The sequence below is a fragment of the Buteo buteo genome, chromosome 8, assembly GCF_964188355.1.
Source record: "Buteo buteo chromosome 8, bButBut1.hap1.1, whole genome shotgun sequence".
Classification (NCBI taxonomy): Eukaryota; Metazoa; Chordata; class Aves; order Accipitriformes; family Accipitridae; genus Buteo; species Buteo buteo.
This window is the reverse complement of record NC_134178.1, coordinates 16,943,230-16,969,862: the sequence shown is the minus strand read 5'-3', so window position 1 is coordinate 16,969,862 and position 26,633 is coordinate 16,943,230. Positions and strand designations below refer to the sequence as shown.

Sequence of the window (26,633 nt, the reverse complement as noted above, 5' to 3'; positions counted from 1 at the left end):
CTAAAGCCTCTTCAAATGTAACAGCATGGCCAAGGTAAGCAGTGGAAATATGCCTTCTGTTAGCTTCAAAACTATTCAGAACCCATAAAGATCCAGCCTGGAGTGTTACAAATTCTCATACAACCACCACCACTACCTCTTCAACTTCGCTCATGTTTTGCACAAGAAATCAGAAAAAAAGAATTAAAGTTTTAAGCCATCTTGTTCTCAAAATTTGATGTCAATGTCAAGCCAAGTGACGCCTAGCATATGCCATACGGGCACAAATTCACAGCCCCCTTATCAGTGAAATCCCCAGCTATGCTGTCAGCATACCCTTATTTCCAAGGCACAGTGACACAAGAGACACAGAAAGTGTCATGGGGAGTGCCGGCTAAGCCAACTCTGCAGCTGTTTATTCCCCAATGGCACACAGCCTGCAGAGAAATTGCTGCCAGTCTTGTACAAATTAATACAGCCAGCAGTTTACTGTTGGGGCAGATCATCATGAAACAGTAAACGAATGCATGCCTCCCAGCTTCTACTTCTGCTTGTCTGTGATCCTGTAACTGACTTGCTAGTGCAAGAGATTGTATTTTTAATGCTTCCCTAAAATAAAACTGTGGTAACAACATGCATACTTCTAAACTGCCCAGGCTCTGACAGGGCATTCAAAAGAGACACAAGCCCTAAATAAGCGATCTGTTTCACTTTTAACAACAGCATTTTAATAAATGAGCTTTGTGCATTTTTTGCTTTAGACAGCATTTAGGAAGTTGACTTTTATTTCAAAGTGAAAGAATTTAGTGCCAAATATTTTAAGTAAATGAAGTGATTGCAAACCTATTCAGAATACAGTCTCCGCCACTGCTGCAATTTAAATAGAAAATTCCAGATAAGAGTTCTGTTTGCCTGATCATGGAGATCAGCAGTTCAATCAACATGGATCTCACACTTTACTTTCCTGTTTTGTTGGGAGTTAATTTTCTTCACAGCCTTTTATTGGAAATAAACTACAACAGTCATAGATTCTTACAGACCTTTGCAAACTATATTGCACATTCCACACACAGAGACTTTTTCTTTCACACTCTTTATAGTTTCAATTAAACTAAGATTACAAATGCTCTTATACTTCACGAATAGCAGTGAGCTTTCCAAAAGGGACCACGTTATTTTCATGAAGATTCTCACGCTATATATAAAAAAAAATAGAAACCAAGCTCTCTAATTCCCACATAAGTGAAATAAAAGCAGCATGTTTTATTCTGACAAGCACAATTACATTAAGAAAACTGGGTTGAGTATGGTAAGTAAACCCACAACATACAAGTTAAAATGATGGTGCTTTCACTTGGCAGTCTTTTGAAGAGGGCACAGTGCATTACCAGAGACTAAGAATCATAATTTAGAGTTCTTTCAAATAAAGTTAAAGCAATTTCTATCTACAATTTTCCACAAATTTGAAGAGGATTTTATTGCTACACTGTCTAGACCAAAGATTTACAGGATGTATTTACTGACTTACCTTAACAGAGGACCAAAACTGACGTTGGAAAAACAAATACGGACCGGAGTTCTTGTTTTCTAAGATGCTGGAAAGTAAGAAATTTCTTTAATGAGCAACCAAGACCACCTCTGTCTGGAGTTTGCTGGCTTCCTCCTTCCCACACACAGTTCAGTTCTATAAATATTCCCTTCCATCCTGCTTGTCTTTGCTAAATCCTCACAGCATGATAACGAAAGATCTCCTCTATCCAGCCAGTGAACCATACTGAGAAAAAAACCCTGTTAACTACAGACAGAAGACACCAACTTGCCAACAACGGTCTAACACCACAGTTGAAAGAAAACTTACTTTTTTGGATATAAGGGCATGAATACATCATCATCTAGTGTTCTCCTCATTCTTAGCAACAATGCCTTTAAAAGCATCTGAAACAGATAAATTTATTTTTAAGTGTCCAAAGCATGGCTTAGTAGTTAACCACTCAGAAATTGATTTTCAAAGCAACAAAGACCATTTGTGACCCTAACAGTAAAAGGTATACATACTTAAGCACACATATAAATAAAGTCTTAGAGAAGCCTATAATTAACAGAGCTGAAATCTGACACTTTCAAAAAAACCTGAAGGCAACGGAATTACTTTGTGGTTAAGCTTGGCTACACAATTAGCTTCTGTGAAGTCAGGGCTTTTGCCATTTTTAATCTTCTGCTAACTTCCCCATACACATGCACTTTGGCCTATCTCCCATTATTCTAAAGGCAATGCATACATTGCATTAGCTATGGCACCTGAACTCATGACATCGGTTCTTGTATTCATAGAAGATAAGTAAAACAATCAAATTTCCAGGCAATACATTTGAAAGGGTTACAAAGATCTAAAAAAGAAAAGCCTGACTATTTGTAGCTAACCCTTAAAGCAAAACTGCAGACCAACAAGTCTTAGTACATTTGGTATCTCTTTTTATCTCTAGCATCTATTTTGGGGAGACTTCACTGAGCTCTTCCTCCTAATTTATCACCATACTTGACTCTCCATAACAAGGCTGCAGAGCATCAAATAATTGCAAAATTCTCTTTCTTGCTCCTCACTAAGCATGCTGTGTTCTCCAATATAGCATATTAAAAATATACTCAAATTCCTTAACTTATGAAAGATACTTAAGAAAAAACAACTTACTTGTGTATTTTTGTTTTCTGCATTCACCACTGAAGGATATCCATCTACTAGTTTCTGTACAATTGCTACCATTCTAGATGTTTGTGTTGTAGAAAAAGGATCCCATATATTTTCAGAAATCACTGTAAGAGATTAAAGAATTACTCCACTTTGCAAATACTCAAATACAGGTAATAAGACAGTGTCGTGGTTTAACCCCAGCTAGCAACTAAGCACCACACAGCCGCTCATTCACCTCCCCCCCACCCAGTGGGATGGCGGAGAAAATCGGGAAAAGTAGTAAAACTCACGGGTTGAGATAAGAACAGTTTAATAGAACAGAAAAGAAGAAACTAATAATGATAATACTAACAAAATGACAACAGTAATAATAAAAGGATTGGAATGTATAAATGATGTGCAGTGCAATTGCTCACCACCTGCCAATCGACATCCAGCTACTCCCCGAGCAGCGATCCCCTGCCCCCACTCCCCCCAGTTCCTATACTAGATGTGACGTCCCATGGTATGGAATACCCCGTTGGTCAGTTTGGGTCAGCTGCCCTGGCTCTGTCCTGTGCCAACTTCTTGTGCCCCTCCAGCTTTCTTGCTGGCTGGGCATGAGAAGCTGAAAAATCCTTGAGTTTAGACTAAACACTACTTAGCAACAACTGAAAATATCAGTTATCAACATTCTTCGCATACCGAACCCAAACCATAACACTATATCAGCTACTAGGAAGACAATTAACTCTATCCCAGCTGAAATCAGTACAGATAGTCAGGCAATAATTTACAAAACAGTAAAATCTGAAAGCACAAACAAGCATCAACTTTCACACCTCCCTCTCTACCCCCATTTTCATTCTAAGTCTTTCTAAGACTGTACCTGTTAATTTAGGAAGAACAACTCTTTCTACAATGGTAGGCAATAGTGAAATATCAGCATCATCTTTCACTTGCTCCTGTTCTTCACAGCCATAGAACAGCAATGATTCAAACCACAACATAGTCTCAAAATCTCGACACTTGCCCTAATAAAAACAGAATTGAGGTTAGATTCTTAAACAGAGATTTAAAGTCAATACATTAAAAAAAAAAAGAAATAAAAACATTATATGTGCAAGTATGATACCTTCACAAAACAGAACAAAACTACTTTAAAACAGTCCACCAAGTGTGCTAAGCAGGCAGTGTATGTAGCAACTGAGCGCAGTAACAACTCAAAAATCTAGTCCTCTGTCTACGTGTCTGGTACTCATCTGCACTGGAAATAATAATAATAATAAAAAAGATATAGTGCCTCAAGACCAAACAGTCTCTTAATCTGGCACAAGGTTGGGCAAATTACTTCACCTGCTTTGGCTCCCTTACTTTTGAAGCAGTGATACTACTTCCTTCAGAAACGTAGGCAAGCCTGATTCCTGGAAGTGAAGAAAATGTTCTACCTCTTTGCCTGAACACTACTAAACATGCCATCACAGGTCACTGTAGTGTATATGGACAACCCAACCCAACCAAAAGCTGAAAGAGGATGGGGAGCAAGGTCAATTTTTCACAAATCAGCCAAATGAACCAATTCACTCTACAACCACGTAATCACTAGTTCTAATGAAAGTGAAAATGGTAGAAATAAGACTCTTTTTGGCAGCTGTTGCCCCACAGATTTTAACTTCTAATTACACCTGAGCCAAATAAAAGCCCACAGATTAGGGTAAAAGTGAGAAGTATAGTTCATTTGTGCTGCATTATAAAATTATGCCTTCTGGATTAAAAACCTCTTTTTATGGATGCCTTATAATTTTTCTAACTTAACAAAATGCTTAACGGGACCAGTAACACAAAGTAGTGGAAACAGATTTGAGAATTCTGTACCATGTCTCCAACTAACTTGAGCTTTGTTTTGCTGGCCTGAGAACTCACATAGAAATAGAATGGGGGAAGGGAGAATGTACAAAAACAGTTTAAAATTTAATGAGGACACCTTTCATAGATTTTTCCCTTGTTATTCAAATTAAATACTGTGAATGCTTTCTGAAGACTTGTGCCTCCCTTCCTCTGCAATCAGAGCAGAGGCAACAGAAGATCCCCTTCTACAAATATTCTTTTAGTAGTTAATAAAAAAACACCTCTATAAAAAGTAGAGATTCAGTCATTTGTGAGATAGGCTGACACAACTGCAGACAGTGCTGTAGATGAGCTAAGTTTTGAAAGGGAAGAAGACAAATCTGCCTTATTAGCCTAGTCTCCTAAAAAACCCCACAAACCCAAAATCAAACCAAGCTTATGCAATCGCACTCACTCCGTGCCTTGACCCACTCCCATTCCCCAGTAAAAGCCAATATGGCAGAAAAAAGTACGTTCCTACCAGTAGTGTGAAAATAAACACCTGACTGCAGCAGAAATACCTTATAAGAGCTTTCACTGGTAGGAAGAACAGAGTGGGAGTCAAAAGCTACCTGAGCTGTTTGTCCTGATGGCTATTCCTGTCAGCACACACATGCAGGCTGGACAATGAACATGTGCCAGGGATACTGGGCTGCAACAATGCTGTCCTGCTTTTCCCATGTTCCCTACCTAATAACTGGGCAATAAGTACTACGAGGAAGACTTAGAAATTGCCAGCCAGAGTTCTACAGGGTGTGAAGGTATAGGCGAGAGAAAGAAAGATATATAGTGTAGAGACATAGGTTGTAAGTCAACATAAAAACAGGCTTCTTAGTTCCACTTCTGAAGAAACAACATCTCTAGAATCACAATTTTCTCTTAAGTATTTTAAAACTCAAATGTATTATTTAAGAAGCTGTTTGGCTTTTTGGTCTACACCACTCACTGAGAAGGTACTGGCATGTGCTGAATTGAACTCTGGCCTGCTGGGAACACAGAGGACAACAGTCCAGAAATGCCCCAGAAAAGCTTCACCCCAAGAGAGGTGCCCATTTTAAACTTCATGCCTAGAACATGCATTTATGAGAAGCACACATCAAAGGTGCAATTTACTTTGCTCTGCAGAGGTGTGAAAGAGCCGCTATATAGAAGCTTACATAGAAGTTGCTTGCAGAGGACCTTACCTCCAAAGGAGTCCAGATAAGCAGCTGAAGTCTGATTAAAGGGTTAAACAGCTTTGGTAAACAGAGGCCAATATAAGCATCCTTATAAGAAGCAAAGTACTTTGAGCGCCAAGCTTCAAACTGTGACTTGATACAATCAATTGAGTAAAAACTTTCCAAAACATCTTCAAAAACTTTGCTGGATTCTTTCAATATACGATCTGGTGGGGAGAAAGAGAGTAATAAGTTAATCACCTATTCCCTATAATACCTCTTTCAAGACGGACTTTGATGCTCACTGGCATAAGCTAACTCCTATAAACAAAACCAAAAAACCATCACCTTTAAAAGTTCTGTTACTTCTGCCTCAAATATACAAAGCAATAAAAAAAATGAGTACTCTCTGATATACTGTTTTAACACAGGTCTTGCTTTAAACATTTAATACAATGATTTTCAGTTACCAGACACTGGACTGGTGATATATTGGGCTCTATTCAGTGTGGATCTAACTTCACAGCTGGCCTTCCTCTACATGGGAGTTTAGAACAGCTGATCTCCAGGTCCCTTCCAACCCAAATTATTCTACAACTTTGCTCATCTAAGTGCAAGTACAGGAGGGCATCTCAGATAAGCCAACTGAATCAGCACTTCAGACAGGGCAGGTCCTGGCAGACACCATGCTGACCATAACATGGCTGTTAGCACTGGGTAACCATTACAATCCCTTAGCGCCGTCCTTACGTTTTTTTTATATTTACAGTATCAGTATTCTACACAGTCCAAAACTTTTTCTCTATATATTATTTTCCCTTCATCTTTTCTACTTCCCAGGATTAGTTTCATTTTAATCACTCATTTTCGCTGCAGCCACAGTTTTAAATATTCAGTTACAGTAGTAACCTGTACACAACTAACATAACTAGTACACACAGCAGGTAGAGACAGGGCTGAGGGACATGAAATTATGTCACATAAACACACTTTTTACAATAGGATCAAGAAGAGATGCTACAAATAAAGTCAGCAGGTCCAAAGTGCATTCCTCTGTTCCATATAGCTCACTGCTGATTCTGGACTAACGTGAGAGCTATGAATGATAAAAAAAAAGCTTTAGAAATGCTAAGCTTACTCAGAAACTGATGAAACTCCTACAGAAGGCTTTTGTACACATAAAAGTGCCAAATTACAAAGAGCAATTGAGCCACACTGAATTTTTAATCTAGATCATTTAACTTAGCAAAGTTAATTATAGTACCTAAAAAGCCTGAACAGTTGCTTTGTTTATCAGAGCGCTCTCTGCATCCACAATTTTGGTAAATCAGCCAGTGACTAAAGGTGTGGAAACTGCACTTCTGAAGGATCCAACTGCTAGACAGTTCATCTAATTGCCTTTTTAAACTATTCATACTTTGGGTCTCCACAACCACCTACAGCAATGATGTTGGCATTTTTATTACACTCTCTGTGGGAAGCGACTTGTTTACTTTAAACCTATTGTATCACTTCATTTCATGCCCACTAGCTCTGATCCTGTGAAAAGTCAACATCGTTCTCCTAGCTGAAGAGTCCAAAACTGTTTAATCCCTCCTCACATACAACATAAGCAATTCTATACATGTGATCCTTGCTGCTCCCCTTCTCCACATTTCTTCTAATATGATTAAATTCTCCTTCATCAGAGAGAATAATTGTACTCAGGTTCATAACGAAAAGGTAACAGGATTACTACAGTGATGTTCTACTTTCTTCGCTACTGGTTTCACAGTAATCACTGGAATTGTCTGCCTTTTAACTGCTACTATAAAAGATGATCATTCCATCAAACTAACCATACTTCCCCAAATGTCAGGCTTCTTGCATTTCTCCCAGTTAGAGGCATTAGCTTAACTTACAACCCCATTTATTGCATAATTAGGGTTATGCATAATAATGGTTACTTTGACCAAACCATCATAAAACTGCAGATGAATTTCAAATCAGGTCAGTACCACAAGATCTTTCTGCAATGTTTGCACTCAACATTGCTTTCTGTGATCTGCAAAGTTTGCCAGGCTGTAACAAGAGTCTACAAAACCTTTGTCATTGCATTTCTAGATGCTTACGCAAAACTCCAGAAAATAATTCCTATCAAACAAAAAAAAAAAAAAAAAAAGTTTCTAAAGCACTCACTGAGGTTTTCAGAATTTCACATGTAAAACAAACAGTAGTAACCTGTACACAACTAACATAACTAGTACACACAGCAGGTAGAGACAGGGCTGAGGATTGTTACTACTAACAATTTGGAGAATGATAAACCACGTTACAAATTAGGAGGAAGACTTAGTATCCACTGAAGGTACAAAAGCTTATTGCTAGCCAGCAAAAGAATGTTTGAATTAAATGAAAAGAATCTCACTGAGGATTGGGTATTTAGTTAGCTCCAAGCTGCACAACGGGTTGGTGAAAGGGACAGTTTTGGTCACACTGATGATCCAGCAAGGAACAGTTCCTAAACTTTCTCCAAAATATGGTGAAACATATAGACAGGGCTGCATTTGGATAATTTTCTTTTCTTCTGCCAAATTTTCTGTATTTTATTACATAAAGCTTCAGTAGCTTTTCTAACCTCGCTCCATGTTGAAGTTCGTAATATCCGTTGAAGTTTCCTCATCATCGCTGGAAAGGCCTTCAAGGTGATCTGCCATCTTCCCAGTTTGCTCTCTTGCTTGTCTACGACGAGCTCTGAAAAGGATCAGCAGTATAAACCAGCTATTACTTTCTTTTGCGTGTGCGTGCGTGTCGCCCCCTCCCTCCCCCGCAATGAACAGACCTGCCTAAGCTTGTCATAACTTTTAATGCGAGGAAATCCAAGTTGGAAAAAATTTTCACTATGTCACCACCTCAAACGTTCCACTACATTGCTGCCTCAAACAACGGAAGGAAGAGAAACCAGCAGAGACTATACAGATACAGAATGACTCTACTATGCTCTCTTTTAGAGATTTTACATCAGTATCATGTAATGATCCCTTGTTTTGTACATCTGTATGATAAGTTAGGATATATAAGGCTACCCCTGCCCAGCATACCAGCTTAAGTGTTTTCTTCCCTTTGCAGGAAAGGAGCAAACATTGCTACTTATGTTAGTATGTTACACAGGACACTAACATACAAGCAGGCAAAGACTCTTAACGGACAAGAAATCTCAGTACTCTACCTTCTAGCCTCTCTTTCTGCAGTCCGACGCTTTACTTGTTCTTGATAGATCACTCTGTCTCGTCCAAAAGATTCAAGATTTGGTGCCATCAGTGCTTTATCTGTAAAATTACATTGACGAAAATTAAAATGCTTATCTATGATTATATAAATGTGTTGTAGGCAGTTTCATAAGAGCCTTTTACCTACTTTAAACTAAGTGTAATTTGAAGTAGAAAGTTGAAGTTTTCAAAAAGATGCACCCAGAAGCCTGAATTCACAAGTGTAGAGGTTAAAAGAGGAAGTAGTGGAGTTTGGAAAAATCTCCACTTAAATGTCAAATAGTTTTCACCATACTTCACTCTTGTCCCTCTCACAACAGTGCCCAACTATATAGAAGTCAACAGTTTTAACAGAAATTGCTTAAATTGAATGTTCCAAGACAAAAGTGCTCCTTAAACAAACATGTTCCCTGTGTAACTTTTGAAAAGAAAATGAACAAAAAGAAAGACAGAGAAAAGTGACTGGAGCAGGAATATATGATATTTCAGAGTTCTAGTCATAGTGTTTTCTCAGTTCATATACTTCAGATTGCCTAAAGTTTAAAACACATCAAAACCTACATGAAGATAAACCATATTCCCTCTTCTTTTTAAGCTGCGACTCATTATAGATGTTTCTGGTTATAGAAAACACCACAGCTAAACAGTGAAGCTGATCAGCAACCAGCAGGCAGACCCAAGAGTGCTTCCAGTTCATCCTTTTCAGGTAAATTTGTAAAATTGGACTGAATGTTAGCCAGTGGTCAAGTCCACCCACTAAAATATAAACATCAAAATTTAAACAAAAGCCTACCCAAATTTCAAGAGTAAATTTACTTGTTCTAATTAAATCTATTTACAAATCCATCATTAAGAATATTAATGATGATCTATGTCAGTATCCAAAATCTACACCAGAAGAGCCTTAACATACAGATGAAGCCATCATTTGTCCAATTTTTAAAATGTTATCGAAGCTGAGCTACTTGTCTTTACACAGAAGTAAAGCAAAAGTTGGCAGACAAACTTAAATTCACTTCTAGGCCTTTTGTGTTCTGACACTGTATGAAGAAAAGCAGATCATCTATGACTGCAACACACATCAAATCAAAGGCTGGCATCAATTCCTAGTTTCTGTGATAATTTGAGAGACAGAACTGGACTATTTCTAGACACAGTGAAATTCATTCTCAAGACTTCCAGATACTAAATAAGATCTCTCTTTAAAACCCAGCCCTGACAATGACAGCTATTCCCATCTGTCCTGGTTTTGGCTAGGATAGTTAATTTTCTTCCCAGTAGCTGGTATAGTGTTATATTTTGGATTTAGTATGGGAATAATGTTGATAACACACCAATGTTTTCAGTTGCTGCTAAGTAGGGCTCCAAATAAAAGTCGTAAAGGGAATATGTACGCTAACCACTCCATAAAAGGGTGACCAACCCCGATGCCCTAACACTTTATCACCCTCAGTAAGTTCCATCTAATGGTATTAACAAAATTTCATCTCTGGACACACTGTGACAGAATAGGAAATGGCTTTTATTATAGGATTTTAGGTCAGCAGTAGGATGGACAAGAAAGCCATTTTTAAAAATGGGAAGCTCTCCAAAGCAGGAAGACGATTACTATTAATACGACATTTTACCTGTCGTTTAACATGCTGAATAAAATCTCCTCCAAGGAACATGTATTTCCACCCAAGTTAACATCTATACTTTTATAGAGTTTTACGTATTAAAGAGTAAACACCACAAGAAAACTCCTCAGTAAGAATCCCCCATCCACACTGTAAGCAGGTATTTTAACTGGCTAATTTTAAGCTGCATTTCATATAGGGCCACTTTGTATTAGCCTGATTTTTAACAACAGCACCAATCTCTTCCAGTTCTTTAGCTTTACCAGTTAAGTGTCTGAAATGAAATATTTACGCTGCCTACAAAATAGAGCATTAGACAGAAGTCAACTCTAGCCCAGTGCTTCATGGCTTTGTACAGTTAACTGTAAGCATTACAGGGAATTTATAGATTCAAGGTTAAAAAAAAAAAAAAAAAAGTCCTGACATAAGAGAAAAATCAGGAGTCACATGCTACCACTACTACCACTACCACCACACATACATTTTCAGTGCTAGGAAAGAGAAAATATAGTTAAGAGCAATAGAAAGGAGAGATGAAGTCAAAGTTAGAGTGGCTTTGAGTTTAAAACAAAACAGATTAGAGAACTTTTATCTAAACTTGCTTCTACCTATCTCAAGAGTAAGGATAAACTTTAAGACAGTCATACTTTAAACATTTACATTTAAATTAAGCCATACTAAGTAAACAAGGTTGTTTAATGAATAATAAAAACCTTCAAGATGGACTGACTTGAATGGCTTGAAAACTCCGAAGATTCATCTTTAATATCATCTTGTCGTCTTTGGACAAGGCGGGAAGCTCGCTGTTTGTACAGCTGGTGCATTGCGGATTCAAGTTCATTAATCAGAGGCACCTGTAAAAATACAACACACTACGTAATATCAAATTCTTCAGGTGCTTGGTTTCTGGGGTACCATACTATTCCGAAGCATAATGCTGTCACTGTACTTATAGCAGCACAAACTGTTTCCTTTTACTCATCTGTATCATTTGGACCAGTAAATATTTCAACGTGAAGAAAATGCATGCATTTAACAACGTTGACAGCTTTCAACCGCAGCAATAGCATTCTGAAAGTAACTTCTGTTGATTGAATGAGCCTACACAGCAAGACAACCATATTAGAGTGTGAAATGTTATTTCAAGTACTCATTTTCTCTACCAAGTGCATTACACATTGTGTTACAGTGCTTACAATTCTCAGACCTCATTGTTTCCACTTTCTTTTTAAACAAGAATGTAGTTGTATTCTACACTTTAATGAGAAAATAACCTGACTTTATACAGTGAAAAAACAAAGCATGACTTTAACTTCCTGAAGCCAGCAGATATCGTTTTGCTGTAACTCTTATTAGCATATGCTGAAATATTATTACTGAAATGCAATAAAACACTGCATATGCATGTTATGCCAACAGATACTTCAAATCAGTAAAATGTCACCCTAGCCAATCACTAAGATTGTATAATTTTTGAGTTATGCATTAAGTATAACCTTTGAACGATACAGACTTAAGTCGGCTCAGACCTGCCACTTTTTTTTTTTTTTTTTTTTAAGTGGACTAAATTTCAGTAGCAACTGTAACAAAAATAGATGATGTTATAACAACTAGGAATTTCCTGACATAAAATAGCAGATTCACTGCTCACTTTTGCAAAAATTCATTTCCTGGGACAAGTTAAAATTAGATCATTATAAATATTCAAATGCAAACCAGAAGTTTTCTCGATCTCTTAATTTGGAAAGGCAAGTCCTTTTGGTATGAACACTTAAGCTATGTCCTCCTTACCTCCGAGACTTATGCTTAGTCCACAGTCTTCCAGCCTTTTAGCTCAAATATTTCACTGCTGCCTACCATCCAGGATTAAGTTTTTTTCAAAACAAAAGATAAAATCAGAAATTGTTTCCTGATGTAATTTAGAACGTGACTCAGCAGCTATTAAAGAACCTCCTCCAGTAAAATATAGGATTATGAGATTATAGCTACAGGGCCATTTCAGCTATCTGAAAATGACACACATCAGAGGAGATATTAAGCCGAAAGAAGTATTAGCTCTTTGTGGTATAAACTGGGCTACAGGGATTAAAATGAAAGCAACTCTGCACCAACTCAAGATACGTACAACTTTCTTTTGGAGAAAGCAGAGTAGAGAGAAATAGGAGGAGGGTATATCCCAGCGTTGGAAATGCATATCTGGAATTCAAGACAACTTTGAGAAGAGAAATAATAATTTTAAAAATACTAGTTTTCCTGCAGTTTACCACAGAAAATATAGCTTTTTCTCTTAAGTGTGTAAAGGGAATTCTAAAATGAAAAGTTAAATGAAAATTTTTCAAAGCATCCCTAGAGGTTCTTTCTGTAATTGCCTCAGGATTAAAAAAACCCAGCTATGTATTCAGACATATGAATCCACTCAAAATATTTCCCATTTAAATCCAAGAGACTTAGAAGCCATTATTCTTCTATAATCAATAGCATGGTTGATGAGTGACTGACAATTTCACTAACTGCTAGAAAGTTACAGCCCTAATTCATTGTGTTTTGTTTAGTCAATACCTTAAATTCAGTGTTTTGGGGTTTTTTTTCTTCACTTTCACTGTAAACAGTGTAAGGGGAAAAAGTGGAAAGCTTTCTGAACATTTACATGACAAGGATCATTTTAACCTACAGTCCCTCTCTCTGACACACAGTGGGTTTTGGTAATTTGCTTTTGCAGGTAAAATAACAGTTCATCTAACTGTGCTGTCAAAGATATGCCTTCTGTATCCTTTGCATATTCCTACATTCAAAATGTAAAGACACCGTTACCATTTTCTAGCCTTCTCAGAAAGCATAATTTTGACAGTAATTACTTGTGAAGGAAGTCATGCAAGCATCTTCCGCCTCACTGGTTTTATCATTTATGGGGGGAAAAAAAAAATCCTAGAGGATCTGACATTTCTATTGCTTGTTTCTAAAATTTGCATAATAGCTGCCTCATTATACTCTCCACTGCACCTTATCAATGAGCAAAGTGTTTCTAACATTCAGAATCTCTTCAAAACAGAATACAAACAAAATGGTTTTGCTTGGTTGGGGGTCACAAAGGGTTGAGCATGGTGAATGGGTGCAGAAATAAGATGGTAGGGGGAAAAAGTTAACTTATGATGATGTTTTTTGTTCTCCAAAACTACGTCAATAGACACACAAGAAAACTCTACAGGAATGGACTCTTTTGGAGTGGACAAGTATATTGTGAACCCATTAGTGCTTCTTCAGCAAACCACTTTCTCATTCAGATCACTACCAATGTGAATTTGGCTAATAACCATGACTAGTCCTAATAAAATAAAGAATCAAAGCATCATATTTGGAAGGATAGGGAGGGATCTAGCTTTATACATATTTAGGATATGTGTTCATATATGTATGTGTGTATATATATACACACATACATACACACAAAATATTGTTATTACACATATAGATACACATTTTATATGCTTAAGTATATTATAATCATAACATCTATGTACATTATATATTATGAACACACACACACACTTTAAACATAAAGTAGTCGGGGCCACAGGTTCTACAAAAAAGCTGAAGGTAATTTATCTCGACACTCAAAAGCTAAGAAGAATTTACTGTCCTGCTGCATTTCATTTAAATAAAAACTGATACTGATTTTATTACTTTATTTTGTCCCCTCCCCCCACCTCCGTTTTAGAAAACCTTGTGGTGTCCTGTGGGCTACTGTTTTTGAATTTGATAGTACTTTTGTCATGCTGAAAGCATTGAATTCCAAAACAGATTATCTGGCCAAAGAACCGAGGAATATATAGGACATCATAATAAATTAAATGCTCCTCTTAAACTGACCACATCACTTCCTAATTTTGCAAGTCATTGTACATACAGGTAATGCAGCAGCCTCCAACTGAAAACAGCGAAACTCTGTGAATGTCCCTAAGAAGCATGAGATGATAAAAAGCACATCTTAAAAGTTCAATGGGCTGGCATGGCAGATGGGGTATGGGGAGGGTGGGAAGGGAGAGGAAGGTATCCAGGTGTAGAATTCTCAAAAGACCAACTACCAGGAAAGCAAAGGTATATTGTAAGAATGCAACTTTAACAAGCCTGTCTGTTAAATTATCAGCAGCTAATTTGTTGTATAATGGCTGGAATTGATTATTTACTAGAATAGTTAGATAGGTCAATAACCTTCCTATAAACTGAACTGGAATGGTTACTCACTTAACAGTAAGTTTTCCTGGTTTATAGAAAATCTGGGAGACTAAAAGGCCTGGTTTATACTCAGAATTATGCATTCTAAAACAATTTGTTTAAAGAAAATATTTGAACAAGACAGCATGGACTATCAGAGAGAACCTCCAGATATGGCTTACAGTAATCGCAAAATAAATTTAACAGGAGGTCTTTAGAAAGCAAATGCTGAATAGAGAAACAGGTACTTAACTTGTCTTCTGAAATACAAATTTATTTCAGAGAAAGAATATAAAAAGTTATCCTTAAGTAGGAGTTCAGGCATCTGGGCAACCAGCACTGATAGCTGCAAAAGAAAGTACCTTTACTACACCTCAACAGCTAATGCCAATACAGACTAAGGAATAATGTTTCTTCAGTGAACAGTATCTATTGTAACTGATCAATTAGCTGGGTGAATTAACTGGTCCACATTTCCTGAGTTTGTTCATGACACAGATATTCTTCAACTTACTGGATTGAAGATGGGACTCTCCCAATACCACTAGTGCTGAACAATTAATGTCTAACCGATTAGCAGCCAGAATGCTTTTGTATTCCTCTCCCACACCTAACAAGCTAGGTAAGCAGTAGCTTCAACTACCCAAGTAATTCTGATAGCTAACTTATTAAGAAGATACTCTCCTATTGTATTCAAGTCAGAAGACAATTAAGAAATAGCCTATATCCTGCTAACTGAATTTTACAGCTCCTCTGTGTATTTTACATATATATATATAAATATATATATATTCCAGAGCTCCTGTTATATTTACAACAAAGTAAGTAATTAAAGCATAATGAATAACATAGGAAAGAAAGGCTAAGTTTTCAAGTTAGACATATACAAAAGTATCACACTACATGAAAAAGTATATTTGTAACTTTGGGTGTCTTCAGACAGCTACACTAGTTTTAAAACTTTTCTCCTTCAAACACTAGAGCAATACCAAGTATGTGAAACTGCCTGGCAGGAGGAAGTTCAATAACACACAAAATACAAGTCTTTGTTACGGTGTTCATAAAGCATTCCAGAAACCAGCAATGTTGTAATTCAGCCCTTATTTTTGTTAACCTGATAGCCAACACAAGTAAAAAGCAGCATCTGAGTAAAGTTGAAATGCCGGAATATCTACCAAAATCCTAAAGACATATAATCTAAAAGTGTTTTTAGGCAATCTAAAGTCAGTGATCTCTTACACTGTGAAAGAGAGGTTTCTGATAACCAACTTAGCATGATGAAAAGTTATCTTTTCAACCCTCGAATAACCAAACCTTTAGAAGAATATGTTCTCAGGGGACTTTTTTCGAAAACAGAGGGAGCTGTGGAGCTGTGGTGTTTGGCATGTACTAAAAGTCCTTTTTTTTTTTTTTTTTTTTTAAAAAGATGAATGTTTTTGCATCCTTACCTTTTCACTGAAACACTCAAGCAAGTCTTGGACATACCCTCGCATTTCTTGCAAAAACTTATACTGTTCACCAATACCCCCAGAAGACCCTTCTAATCTTTCAATTGCCTTGGTAGAATCCTCTCGGCTTTGCTGATGTTTCTCATATTGCTGCCGATTAGCTTTGTGCAATTCTTTCATAGAGTCCAACCTGAAGGGCAACGGATAAATAGCAAATTTACATCCAAAAGTCTGTATATTTCAGACCGTTGAGATATTAAACAGACAGTGCAAGTACCAAGTCTATATATGGGAAATACTGCAAAGACATATTCTCTAACTTTCATTTGTCACTTTCTTCCCCTCTCTACATAAATAGCAAGGCTAAAGGTTTAAATTAATTGCTAGACTATGCTGAGTGCATTGCACTGCCCACTCCCACAATTTTTACAGGAGTTGATAGCACTTAGAATAGTGCAAGGCTGGCCCTGAAGGAAAACTGGAAGGAAAGGTTTTGGCGGGGGGATGGTGATGGTGAGAACTATAGCTTATACAAAGCAGTCTTACTCCTCTACTAACTCAATTCACTGTCAAAGGCTGTAACACTACAAGGAGCATACAAACCAATTTTGAGGACATGTAAAGTGCAAGTTATTCATTACAAATGATTTCTCACTGCAATTGGGTTGTTCATTCAGTAGGACCTTTTGTGTACCTGACAAGCAGATTCTAGTGTTTAAACCAAAAAAACCCTGTATACACTAAAATTTAAATTCGTTATCTACTGAAGGGGAAAAATCTGATTCACAGTTTAAAAGAATGCAACTTGACAAGCTAAACACCTCGCTGGCCTTTCAATTCTTGACTATAAGACTGTGCAGTGTCCAGAAGATGCAACTCAGACCTGTCTTCAACAAGATCAATGGCCTCATATTTAAAGCTTCACTTCCAGAGAAGCAATCCAAGGAGATTTTCGAACAAAGTGTCAATGTCATCTTCACTTTGAGCTTTTTTTGTTTGCCTTTTTATTTTTTTTTTTAAATGGATGTGCCAGTCAGTACTTTTCCAGCGATGAAACTCTGTTTGCTCACCGAGACTAAAAGACGCCTGAGGAACAGAAAGCTAGGGGACAGGTCTTTAAGTCTAAAAAGATGGTCTGTCCTACCTGTCTTTAAGCTGTTTCTTTACCAAATCAATAGTAACAGGAGTCATCTCATTACTGGGAGTTTTGAAAGGAACTGTATTATCTGTTTTTTGAGACTTGGTTTCCGATGATCCATATGCAGCGTAAGTGTATGGAATGCCATATGATGAACCATAAGACAGTGTCTGGTAAGTGTTCTGGTAGTACAGATTATTCACTTCAGCAGGCTGACTTGGTTGAACCTAATGGAAGAGGAAATGCAATTGTACTATATTAGACTTTCAAGAAAGGAAAAATTTCTTTCACATCTCAAATGTTATAAAGTGAAAAATGTAAGCAGGTACATTTACAAAATGTACTTATTAAGTGGGTTTAAGTGTAGAACTTCCAACACCTAAGGTGGAAGAAACTAATTCCCTCAGAAGCACCTTCTTAAATGGACAAACTCTTAGTATCATTATAATTCTAAATATTTATACTTATAACAAGTTATTATGTGACAATTTTAACCAGCCTGTAACTCCTACAATAACCAAGTGTTTGGACTATATTAAATTTTGCTAAGACTATTTAACAGAATGACATAGGTTCTTAGAGTCAGTGTTTGGTTGTGATTTTGCTGAAACGTGTTTAAAAAAACAACTACTCTCTTCAGCCCAGCAGCGACTTCATTATGAATGCACAGGTAACATATGGTACAACCTGCTACAAATTCCAACTCTACACTGCAACAGAAGATACAGAAGCAACAAAGAAACACACACTGCACATAGACTATACAAACCTAATGATAAAGAAGAACAGAGGTCTCTTCAAAGTGTCATTATCCTAGCTGTTTTAAGTTGCAAATAAATGCTGGTTAACAGCACCATAATCAGTATTTACCCAGAACAGAGACTAATGAAACTGATACCACTGGATACTTAAAATCTGACCTCTCATTTCTCTTTTAAGAATATCAGAAGTTGCACACTAAATTTCTCAGATGAAACAGCCTTCTGTAAACTACTCAAGTTTGTAATGGATTTAGCCAATATATGCAGAAACAAACCAAAAAGAGTTCACAACTAAATACATGCCTGAGGTATGTTGATTCCTTTCCGTATCTGTTCTTGCTCCCATCTACTGAGTTCTTCATCTTGCTCCCCTGCCACCAGTGCTTCATCATCACTTCCCTCAATACCTTAATACAAGTAAAACAGATAGGTAACAAAAAGAAGATAATGTATTCAAAGTAAGGGCCATGAGTTCAAAAACCTGAGAGACCATGCTTCAGTGGGAACATCTCAGTGCATCCTCCTTTCCTCTTCATAAGGAATGAAGGACTCTAGCCTGTGAATTATTATCACAGAGGTTCCACTTAAAAAATCCAATGGGTAAATTTGCAATTAATTGCTGGTAAAACCCTGTAATGTTAAAATCCTATATATCTTACTAATTCTCCTTTTCCAAGAGGTTATTTTACCTGCTTATCAGCAAGAAGAATGCTAAATCAAAGAACTAATGTTTTTCCTTTTCACAACGCTATACTTCCTAAAAAACAAAGTACAAGAACAACACTAACTGAACCTTAGTGTAAGTCTCTACCAGATTCAGTAGAGTTGTGTGCTTCTAAGCACAGGAACATAGTTTGTGGTCAAAATTTTACATAGATTCCATTATGCAGTACTTTTCCTTCGAAATGGAATACAATTCCAGATTCACACCTGTTTGAAAAACACGTTATTTAAAAATGTTGAATGGGAGCACTTGCAGTGAAAACAGTGTGAACGTTTATCAGCTGTCCTTCTAAAAAGGTTTTACCTATTTCCTCAGCAATCTTTTGCCTTTGGGATTTTTCCTTCACTGTAAAAACTATTCTCCTCTTCTCGTCATCATCTTCATCATCACTGGCATCATTTTCATCTTCTCGAACAAGGCGGCCTTTACCTGGTTCACTGTCAACGGGGGTAAAGTCTCCAAGTTCACGAGCCATTTGACGCTTTTTCCTAGCGGCATGAATAAAAGCAGCATCTGGAATTTCTCCTAGAGATAGATGTTTGCACTGTTAAACAACCACTGCAACAAAACAGGTATTATGACTTCTTATTACTCATCTCTGCCACCCTACCAAATCATCTTTGTGAACAGAAAAAAAATGTGAGAGGAAAAAAATCCAGAAACAGAAACATTTGCAAGCAACTTATAAGCTGCACATGCAAACTTTCTGACCAGAAACCCTCAAAGCTGGGATCTTTCCCAAAAAGTCTGGCTCTGCTTCCAGCAGCTCATGTACTGTAAGAGGAGGAGCCTGATGTTCCTATGGGAAATACTCCTAAAGAAACAGCAGCCCTTTACAGGGGCTGACTATTGCAAAAGGAGGAAGAAAGCAAGGTTCTTGACTGTATCACTTCCTGTCCTGATATTGCTCGCAACTCTTCTTATTTTGGGGGAACAAAAAACATCGGCCATTTCAAAAGATGACGACAGCTCAGTGATTAAGAGGACACCAAACTGGACAAAGCTAATATGAGAAGACTGTACAATCGAGGGGAAACACGAAAAGCAGACCTAACTAAAAAATCTAAAATTCCTAACACAAAATTAATGCAACTTACAAAACTCATATAAAGAAAGGTCCCCCAAAATAAATTTTTTGAAACATGAACAATTTTTACCACTACTTTGATTAGGCATGCATGAAAGGTTAAATTTCAGATTCTCTTTATACTTGACATGAGATACTCTATTCAAGCCAGCAATATCTTTACAGATGCAATAACATACATATTGCAATACTTTGCAAATACCCCTAAAAGGAAAAATGATTTGGGAGTCAACTAGGAAATTCTTTTTCCCTTGAAATATGGCCAAGTCTGTGGACCCAAGGACATCTGTCTTCTATTTGGGGAGCTGGCAATCAAGTGTTAGCTAACAATTAGTAAATTAGTTTCAAAAATACTTTCTCAGACTGATTTCTTTGGCCTCAGGGCCTGACTAGAACCTCATTAGACAAAATGAGATAGGAAAACATTTGAGACACCTTGCACACCAGTAACTGAGACATTCAAACCAAAGACAGAATTTTAAGTGAAAGCAGTTAAAGTTCATGTTAAGTCACCTATTCCAAATCTAGATTTTCTTACAGTTTGTCATCACTTTGAGAGACAGTCTCAATTCCTGCTTTCGACTGATATCAAGATGGAAGCATTCTGTAGTAAAGCATTGTCTCTCACAAGGCTTGTAAAATTGAACAGCTTTGGAAAATAGCAGTTTCCTGAATTCTCAGATGCTGGATATATTGCTGGAAAATATTTCCTAATCTCTCAAATGCATTACTCTGCTGTAAATGCTGGCTAAACCATTTGTTAACATATCAGACATTACAATAACAAACCTGGGCGGAGAACATTCAGTGATGACAGAGCACTTGAAAAAGCCCCACCAGCTTTTGGTTTTTCTTCTTCCTTCTCACTTTCAACTTCCATTTCTTCTTCACCATGCTCACTGTTTGCAGTCCCGTCTTCTTGACCTATATCCTTAAGCTGTCCTGCCTTTTCTAGAGGTGGTTCGACTGGTAAGACAACAAAGCCCATGTTTTACTCTTTTTATAAAGATCACTTGGAAGTATTTTTTTAAGGTCTAAAAACCAAAAGTAAAAATCAAATGAAAATGTTAAATGATAATTTTATTTTGATATCTAGTGAAATATACCTTCTTAATTGTGATTAAGTCACTGACATCCTCTCAAAATAAAATCTGACAAAGCAGACAGCCCAACAACCACTAAAAATTCTACACATGGCCAAGTATTAAAAAAGTGAGGGAACTCAGTAATTAAGATCATGTGCACAATCTTCACATAGCCTCTTACGTATGTAATTAGAAAGCACTACCTGTCTTACACCAAATCTTTCCACAAGAACAGACTCATTTCAAATGAACCCCTTCACTTTCCTCTTGGGCTGGGTGCAACATTACCCTACATTAGGTGGGTAACATACAGATACAGGCAGCGGGTACAAGTATTATGTAAGAAAATGCATGTTAAATCCAGTTACCCAATCCAAGCTGCACATATCTGAGTTTTTAGACTTTAACATTTGTTCAAAGAATCCAGACTACTGACTCAGTAGCAGCCATGAGGTCTTTGCACTATAACCAAACCAACTACAGAGACTGAAAAACAGACAAACAGAAAATGAGCCCACACTAGCCATGTGCAAAATGCAATTTTTTAAGGATCTTTATGACAGAAGCAAGAATTAAGATCCAGGTTTCCACAGATTCCGTGAACATTAGCCACAAAAATTATAACTTCTGGTTTTGCTCATGCCCCATAGCACAGCATAGGCAACTTAAAAGATTCTACTAATAAAGAATCTTTAAGATTTTTAAAAGACTAATTTAATTAACTTAAAAAAGGGTAATCTTCTGCATGGGACCATGTTCAACTCTCATATGCTCCAGCTATACCATTGCAATCTTTAGATCATAAGCCTCTCGGCTTGTATTCATAGCATTGTAGCTTATTACTCTACATAAAAACTTAAGTGGAAAAGGAATCATTATGCTTTACCAGTGAGCTTCCCAAAAACCAATAGCAGAAGCACAATGAAATTGAAGTCCCAGGCTCTATTCTAAGCTCTGGCGGACCGTACATTGCTAAAAGATCCTTCCGCTCCAACACTTTCATCCTGTCATCTTAATCATCAAGTCTACTCTAAGGTCCCAGTCCTGAAACAGGCAGCTGTTGAATAATTTACTTAATAACAAAGAACACCACTCTGCTCACCCCACAATCTTCCTTTTCAAAAAGATGCGTTACAAGGACACATCTTGTCATATAGGCACCAGACACCCTTCTAAACTAATTTAATTCCTTCCTAATTCAATAGGAAGAAACTCATCTGACATAAACAGGGCTGAAATACAGAAACTACTGAGGTCTACTGACAACTGTATACATAGCTGAGAAGTTTCATCCTTCTACATTCATTTCCACATGAGAGAGAATCAAAGAACTCTCTACCAGCTTCAGAACAGCATTTGTAAGGTTCAAATGAACACATTTAATGTGTGCTTTAGTTCAGTTCTAAATGCTAAATTCTCTAAAAAGACTAGCAATTCATCTTGAAAACAAGTAATTTGTATTTACAATACTTAATCTTTTCCATTACAAAAGTTACTGTTAGTTTTGCAGTTACCATCTGTTGGAGAATTGACCTCTGTTCTAACTTTTGATTTTTCAAGATCTTCTTTGTATTCTTTCTTCAGTTGTTTTACAATCTTTTTGCTGTAACTTGATTTCTTCACTTTAAAAACCTCTTCAGTTTCTTTAAAAGAAAAGTTGGAAAACATTACATTAGACCTGCCAAGAATTATACTTACCTATTAAACCTCTTAATTTTGTACCTAGAACTTAATAAAAGCCACTAACAACGTAATTTAATGTGACTTTACATTTGCACTGTTGCAACAAAACCAGTCCCATATCCTTTCATGTGGAGTCATGTCTACCTCCTCTTTTTGCAGTCATTTTCAAGGGTATTCATCCCGTTCACAGCACAGACACAGAAAAGCAAGGCAGAAGTTACACAGAAGTGTACACACATGGCCTGCTTTTATCTGACTGTAGTAATCTTTTTCTATAAAAAACAAACAAACAAAAAACCCCAGCTGATCCTTCACTGTGACCATGAATTTGGAAGAAAACAACATGAAGCCCCAACATTTTGGGTCAACAGTCTTTTCATGGCCACGTATATACACAACTCATGAATAAGGGAACGGCTGGTTTTGGTTGTACTACTAGTTCAAATGCCTGCAGCACTACAACCTACCAAAAGGTATGCAATAAGTTAAAGAACTAAATTGCACAGAAAAAATGGAAGCTTGATGTAGGAAATCCACAAGTGTTTGGTCGAGTTTTTTTAAGTCTATATTGTAATTCCATGTTTCCAGTATTTCTGCCAAGATTTCAAATCACTAGTCTTAGAATCCAAGTTCCAGTGATTACAAAAGAATTCCTTCTAAGAAAATTCAAAACGCATACTGAGTCTCCTGCTGACAAAAGGTATCATAAAAATAAGCTCCTCATTTTATTCACCCTGAACTTGTGGGATGCAACAAACTCTGGAGTTTGAGGAGTGTTTTTTGATAGTTTTTTGAACATTTTAAATACATAATAACTATTATCCGTAATCAGATTATCTGAGTGTTAATGGACCGACTCATGAGTGCAATGCCTGCTGGAATCCAGCAGAATTATTAGCTGAAGCACTGTACAAACACAATTATGCTATTTCTCCAAAACCTGAAAAGCATCCAGAAACCACTCAACTGCTTTTTCCACTATTTGTGAAGGTTAATCTAATAAACCTTGTGGATGGCTAGATGAACTAACTCTGCAACAGAACACCAGTGGCTTCACATGGGAGTTTGCTAGGACAGCAGGCAGTCCGACGTGACCTGTGAACACCAGCCACATCAGATGAAAACAAACTCAACACAAAGCCACGGGAAAGATGCCTCTCAACCTGCTGGGCCTAGTACCTGCTACTGCACAAACCCAGGTCAGGCTAAAGCCCGCACCCTGACCGGCAAGCCACCCACCTGCAGCGAGTGCAACGCGGGTGCAACAGTCCGGCACCAGCAATACCGAAGCAGAGGCAATCGCCCCCCCCCCCAAACCGGAATTAAACCCTCGGGACATCACCCCGGTGCTGGGAGCACGCTGGCCCCGCAGGAGCCGGGCCGAAGCGGCTGCCGATGGGACGCTCCCCGCCCGTGCACCCCTGGCCCCCCGCACCGCGCCCCCAGGGCTCTCCCCCTCTCGTACGACCCCTCGTCAGCCCCACGTCACGCGGGGCAACCCGACCGCCTTAACGAACACACAAAACAAGGGTCCCGGCTCTCCTGGGGGCCGAGGGGTGCGCAGACGACGGGCGGAGGCCCGGTGCGGGCTGACCCGCTCCGGCTCCCTTCCACCCCCGCAGGCAGCGAGCCAAAGACGGCGCGGCCCCGGTGCCCGCCGGCGGGCAGTCCCCCGCCTCACCCTCCTCCTCGTCCTGGAAGCTGAGCAGGCTGGCCCGCGGCACTTCTTTGTTCTCCCGCGGCCGCTTCTTCTCTTTGGGGCGCCCGGCGCCCGGCAGCCCGTTGCCCTGCTGCTGCTGCGGCGGCGGCGGCGGCGGCGGGGGGGGCAGGAGAGCGGGCGCCGGCAGAGCCCCCAGGCCTGCCCTGTCGCCTCCCACCAAGCCCAGCCCCAAGCCGAGAGCCGCGCCGTAGCCCGCGGCGCAGGCGAAGGCCGCGGGGCTGCCGGGCAGGGCGAGGGGCACGCAGCCGGCGGGCAGCGGCAGGAGCCCGGGGCCCGCCGCCAGCGCCATGGAGGCCTCGCCAGGCCCTTCCCCCCCCGCCCCGGCCACCGGCGCCGGCTCCTGAGGCGGCTCCTCGTCGCGCTCCTCGTCCTCCTCCTCCGAATCGTTCCGCTTCCGCACGTTCACCCTCCGCGCCTTGCGGAACATCCCGCCGGGCACCGACCCCCCGCGCCGCGCCGCTCCGGTACCGCCCGCTCCCGCCACCCCGCGCCGCGGCCCAGGCCCGGCTCCCCGAGCATGATAGCCGCCGCGCCGGCGGTCACAGCGCCCCCTGCCGCCCACCGCCCGCTGCCGCCCGCCTGCCGACGGCGAGCGGCCGCCCGACCATAGAGAGGCGGCGGGGACGGAGGATAGAGCGGGCGCGGCGGGGAGCGTAGAGAGTGGAGGCTAGAGCGGCCCGCCTCGCCGCCCGCCGCTCCCCCCCCCCCCCTTCCTTTCCCAGCGGCCGCCGCTGCCGCCATCTTGTGTCGAGAAAGCGCCGCAAGCCAGTGCCGCGCGTCACGTGGCCGGGCAGCGCGCGAGCGGGGAGGGTGAGGGGCCGCGTGGAAGCGCGCCATGGCGGGGGCAGGGGGCTGGTGTCCCCCCGGGGTAAGGGGGGGCGCCCGGCCTCGACCCCCCCATCCCCGCCTGGTGGGCTTGTTCTCCACAGCCAGCTTGGGGACGGCGGCAGCGGGCGTCCGCAGAGGGTGCAAACACCTGCCCGGCGCCCGTCATCCCGTCGGCGGCCAGCGTGCTCGTCTGGCTGCCCGACTCTGCGCGGCCTCTGCCGGAAAGCCCCTGCCCTCCCTGAGGGAATCTGGGCCTCTGGCTTGGAGGGGGCAGGTACCGTGGTGGCCCTCTTCGCTAGTGCTCCATGGTAGCGTCTTTCATGTGCAGGGCCCTTGGGGGTTCGGTTTCATCTAGGCTGGGGGCATCCCCAGAAGTCAGTTGGGCCGGCCTGGGTGGCTGCTGCTGCATTGATTAGAAGAAAAACCACGAGTTTGGTGGCATCTGCCAAAAGATCCCGGGCCTTTTTAAAGACAGTCTCTCCAAGCATGAGTGTTGGGCACTGGAGGGACCTCTTTTCAGCCTTCCAGCCATACCAGGAAGGCCAGACTCCCCTGCAGCCACCTTGGGAGTCTGCCCAGGAGGAGATGCAGGGGCCTGGCTGGCCTCCTGCAGCCTCTCGCTGCCGCTGCACAGCAAGATCTCCCATAGAACGCAATGCGTTACTTTCGTACTGTTCTAGATCTGTACTGACTTCCCAAAGTCACACCAGAATTACTAATAGGAAGGAAAACTAAATTTACAGCTCCTATCTCCATTTTTTTCTGATAGAAAAAGAATTGCCTCAGTTTCCATTGATTGGCATATCCAATAATCACACATCAGGGTTAAAGACTGGCAAATACAGGTTGAACCTGATACATGGAGAATTAAACCATTGTGTGTACAAATATTAATTGCTATAAATATATGATCACACAACATAGGGTGTTGAGTGTGGCTAAGTGTGAGTCTTGCGCTAGGATTTAAAACAGATTCACAAAATCACGTAATTATTTCTGCAGAGTGATGCTTAATGTACTGCTGTGTGTAGTTTACATGCAGATAAAAGAAACCTCCACCAACAGGATTAATAAAACTCACAACATATGTGGTATATGTTTTTATGCATTGCTCTGAAAAAATTCTGCAAGCTTCTAATGCAATACTTTCATATGGCAAAGCCATATAAAATTGAAATTGGGAAGATCAGGTTCTTGGTATCTGCTGGAGAAGAGCAGGGGCGTTGAAAAGATCACTGCAATATTGGTGCTGTGGATTTCTGCTGCGCGTGTAATTGAGTTTTTTTTTCCTGATTCCAGGAAAATCTCTGCAGTGCTTACTTCGGCACAGAAATAAAAGGTCTTTTACATCAGCCTTATTAAGAACACTACAGTGGCAAAAGTAATTGG

The 26,633-nt window shown here is 39.8% G+C and overlaps 1 protein-coding gene across 1 annotated transcript in view; it reads right to left on the bottom strand.

The window, feature by feature from the left end:
* PAXBP1 (PAX3 and PAX7 binding protein 1) overlaps positions 1-24,907 on the bottom strand; it is a 29,417-nt gene extending 4,510 nt beyond the window's left edge. The window contains exons 1-15 of the mRNA XM_075033810.1: positions 24,378-24,907; positions 22,528-22,656; positions 20,718-20,894; positions 19,145-19,366; positions 18,421-18,524; positions 17,363-17,583; positions 16,219-16,408; positions 11,289-11,412; positions 8,900-8,999; positions 8,309-8,424; positions 5,719-5,918; positions 3,537-3,681; positions 2,669-2,790; positions 1,838-1,914; positions 1,508-1,574 (exon numbers count right to left, since the gene is read on the bottom strand). Of these exons, the coding sequence (XP_074889911.1) occupies positions 1,508-1,574; positions 1,838-1,914; positions 2,669-2,790; positions 3,537-3,681; positions 5,719-5,918; positions 8,309-8,424; positions 8,900-8,999; positions 11,289-11,412; positions 16,219-16,408; positions 17,363-17,583; positions 18,421-18,524; positions 19,145-19,366; positions 20,718-20,894; positions 22,528-22,656; positions 24,378-24,843 (2,460 nt within the window). The 5' untranslated portion in view covers positions 24,844-24,907. The remainder of the gene's footprint in view (positions 1-1,507; positions 1,575-1,837; positions 1,915-2,668; positions 2,791-3,536; positions 3,682-5,718; positions 5,919-8,308; positions 8,425-8,899; positions 9,000-11,288; positions 11,413-16,218; positions 16,409-17,362; positions 17,584-18,420; positions 18,525-19,144; positions 19,367-20,717; positions 20,895-22,527; positions 22,657-24,377) is intronic.
* Between the last annotated feature and the right edge of the window lie 1,726 nt (positions 24,908-26,633).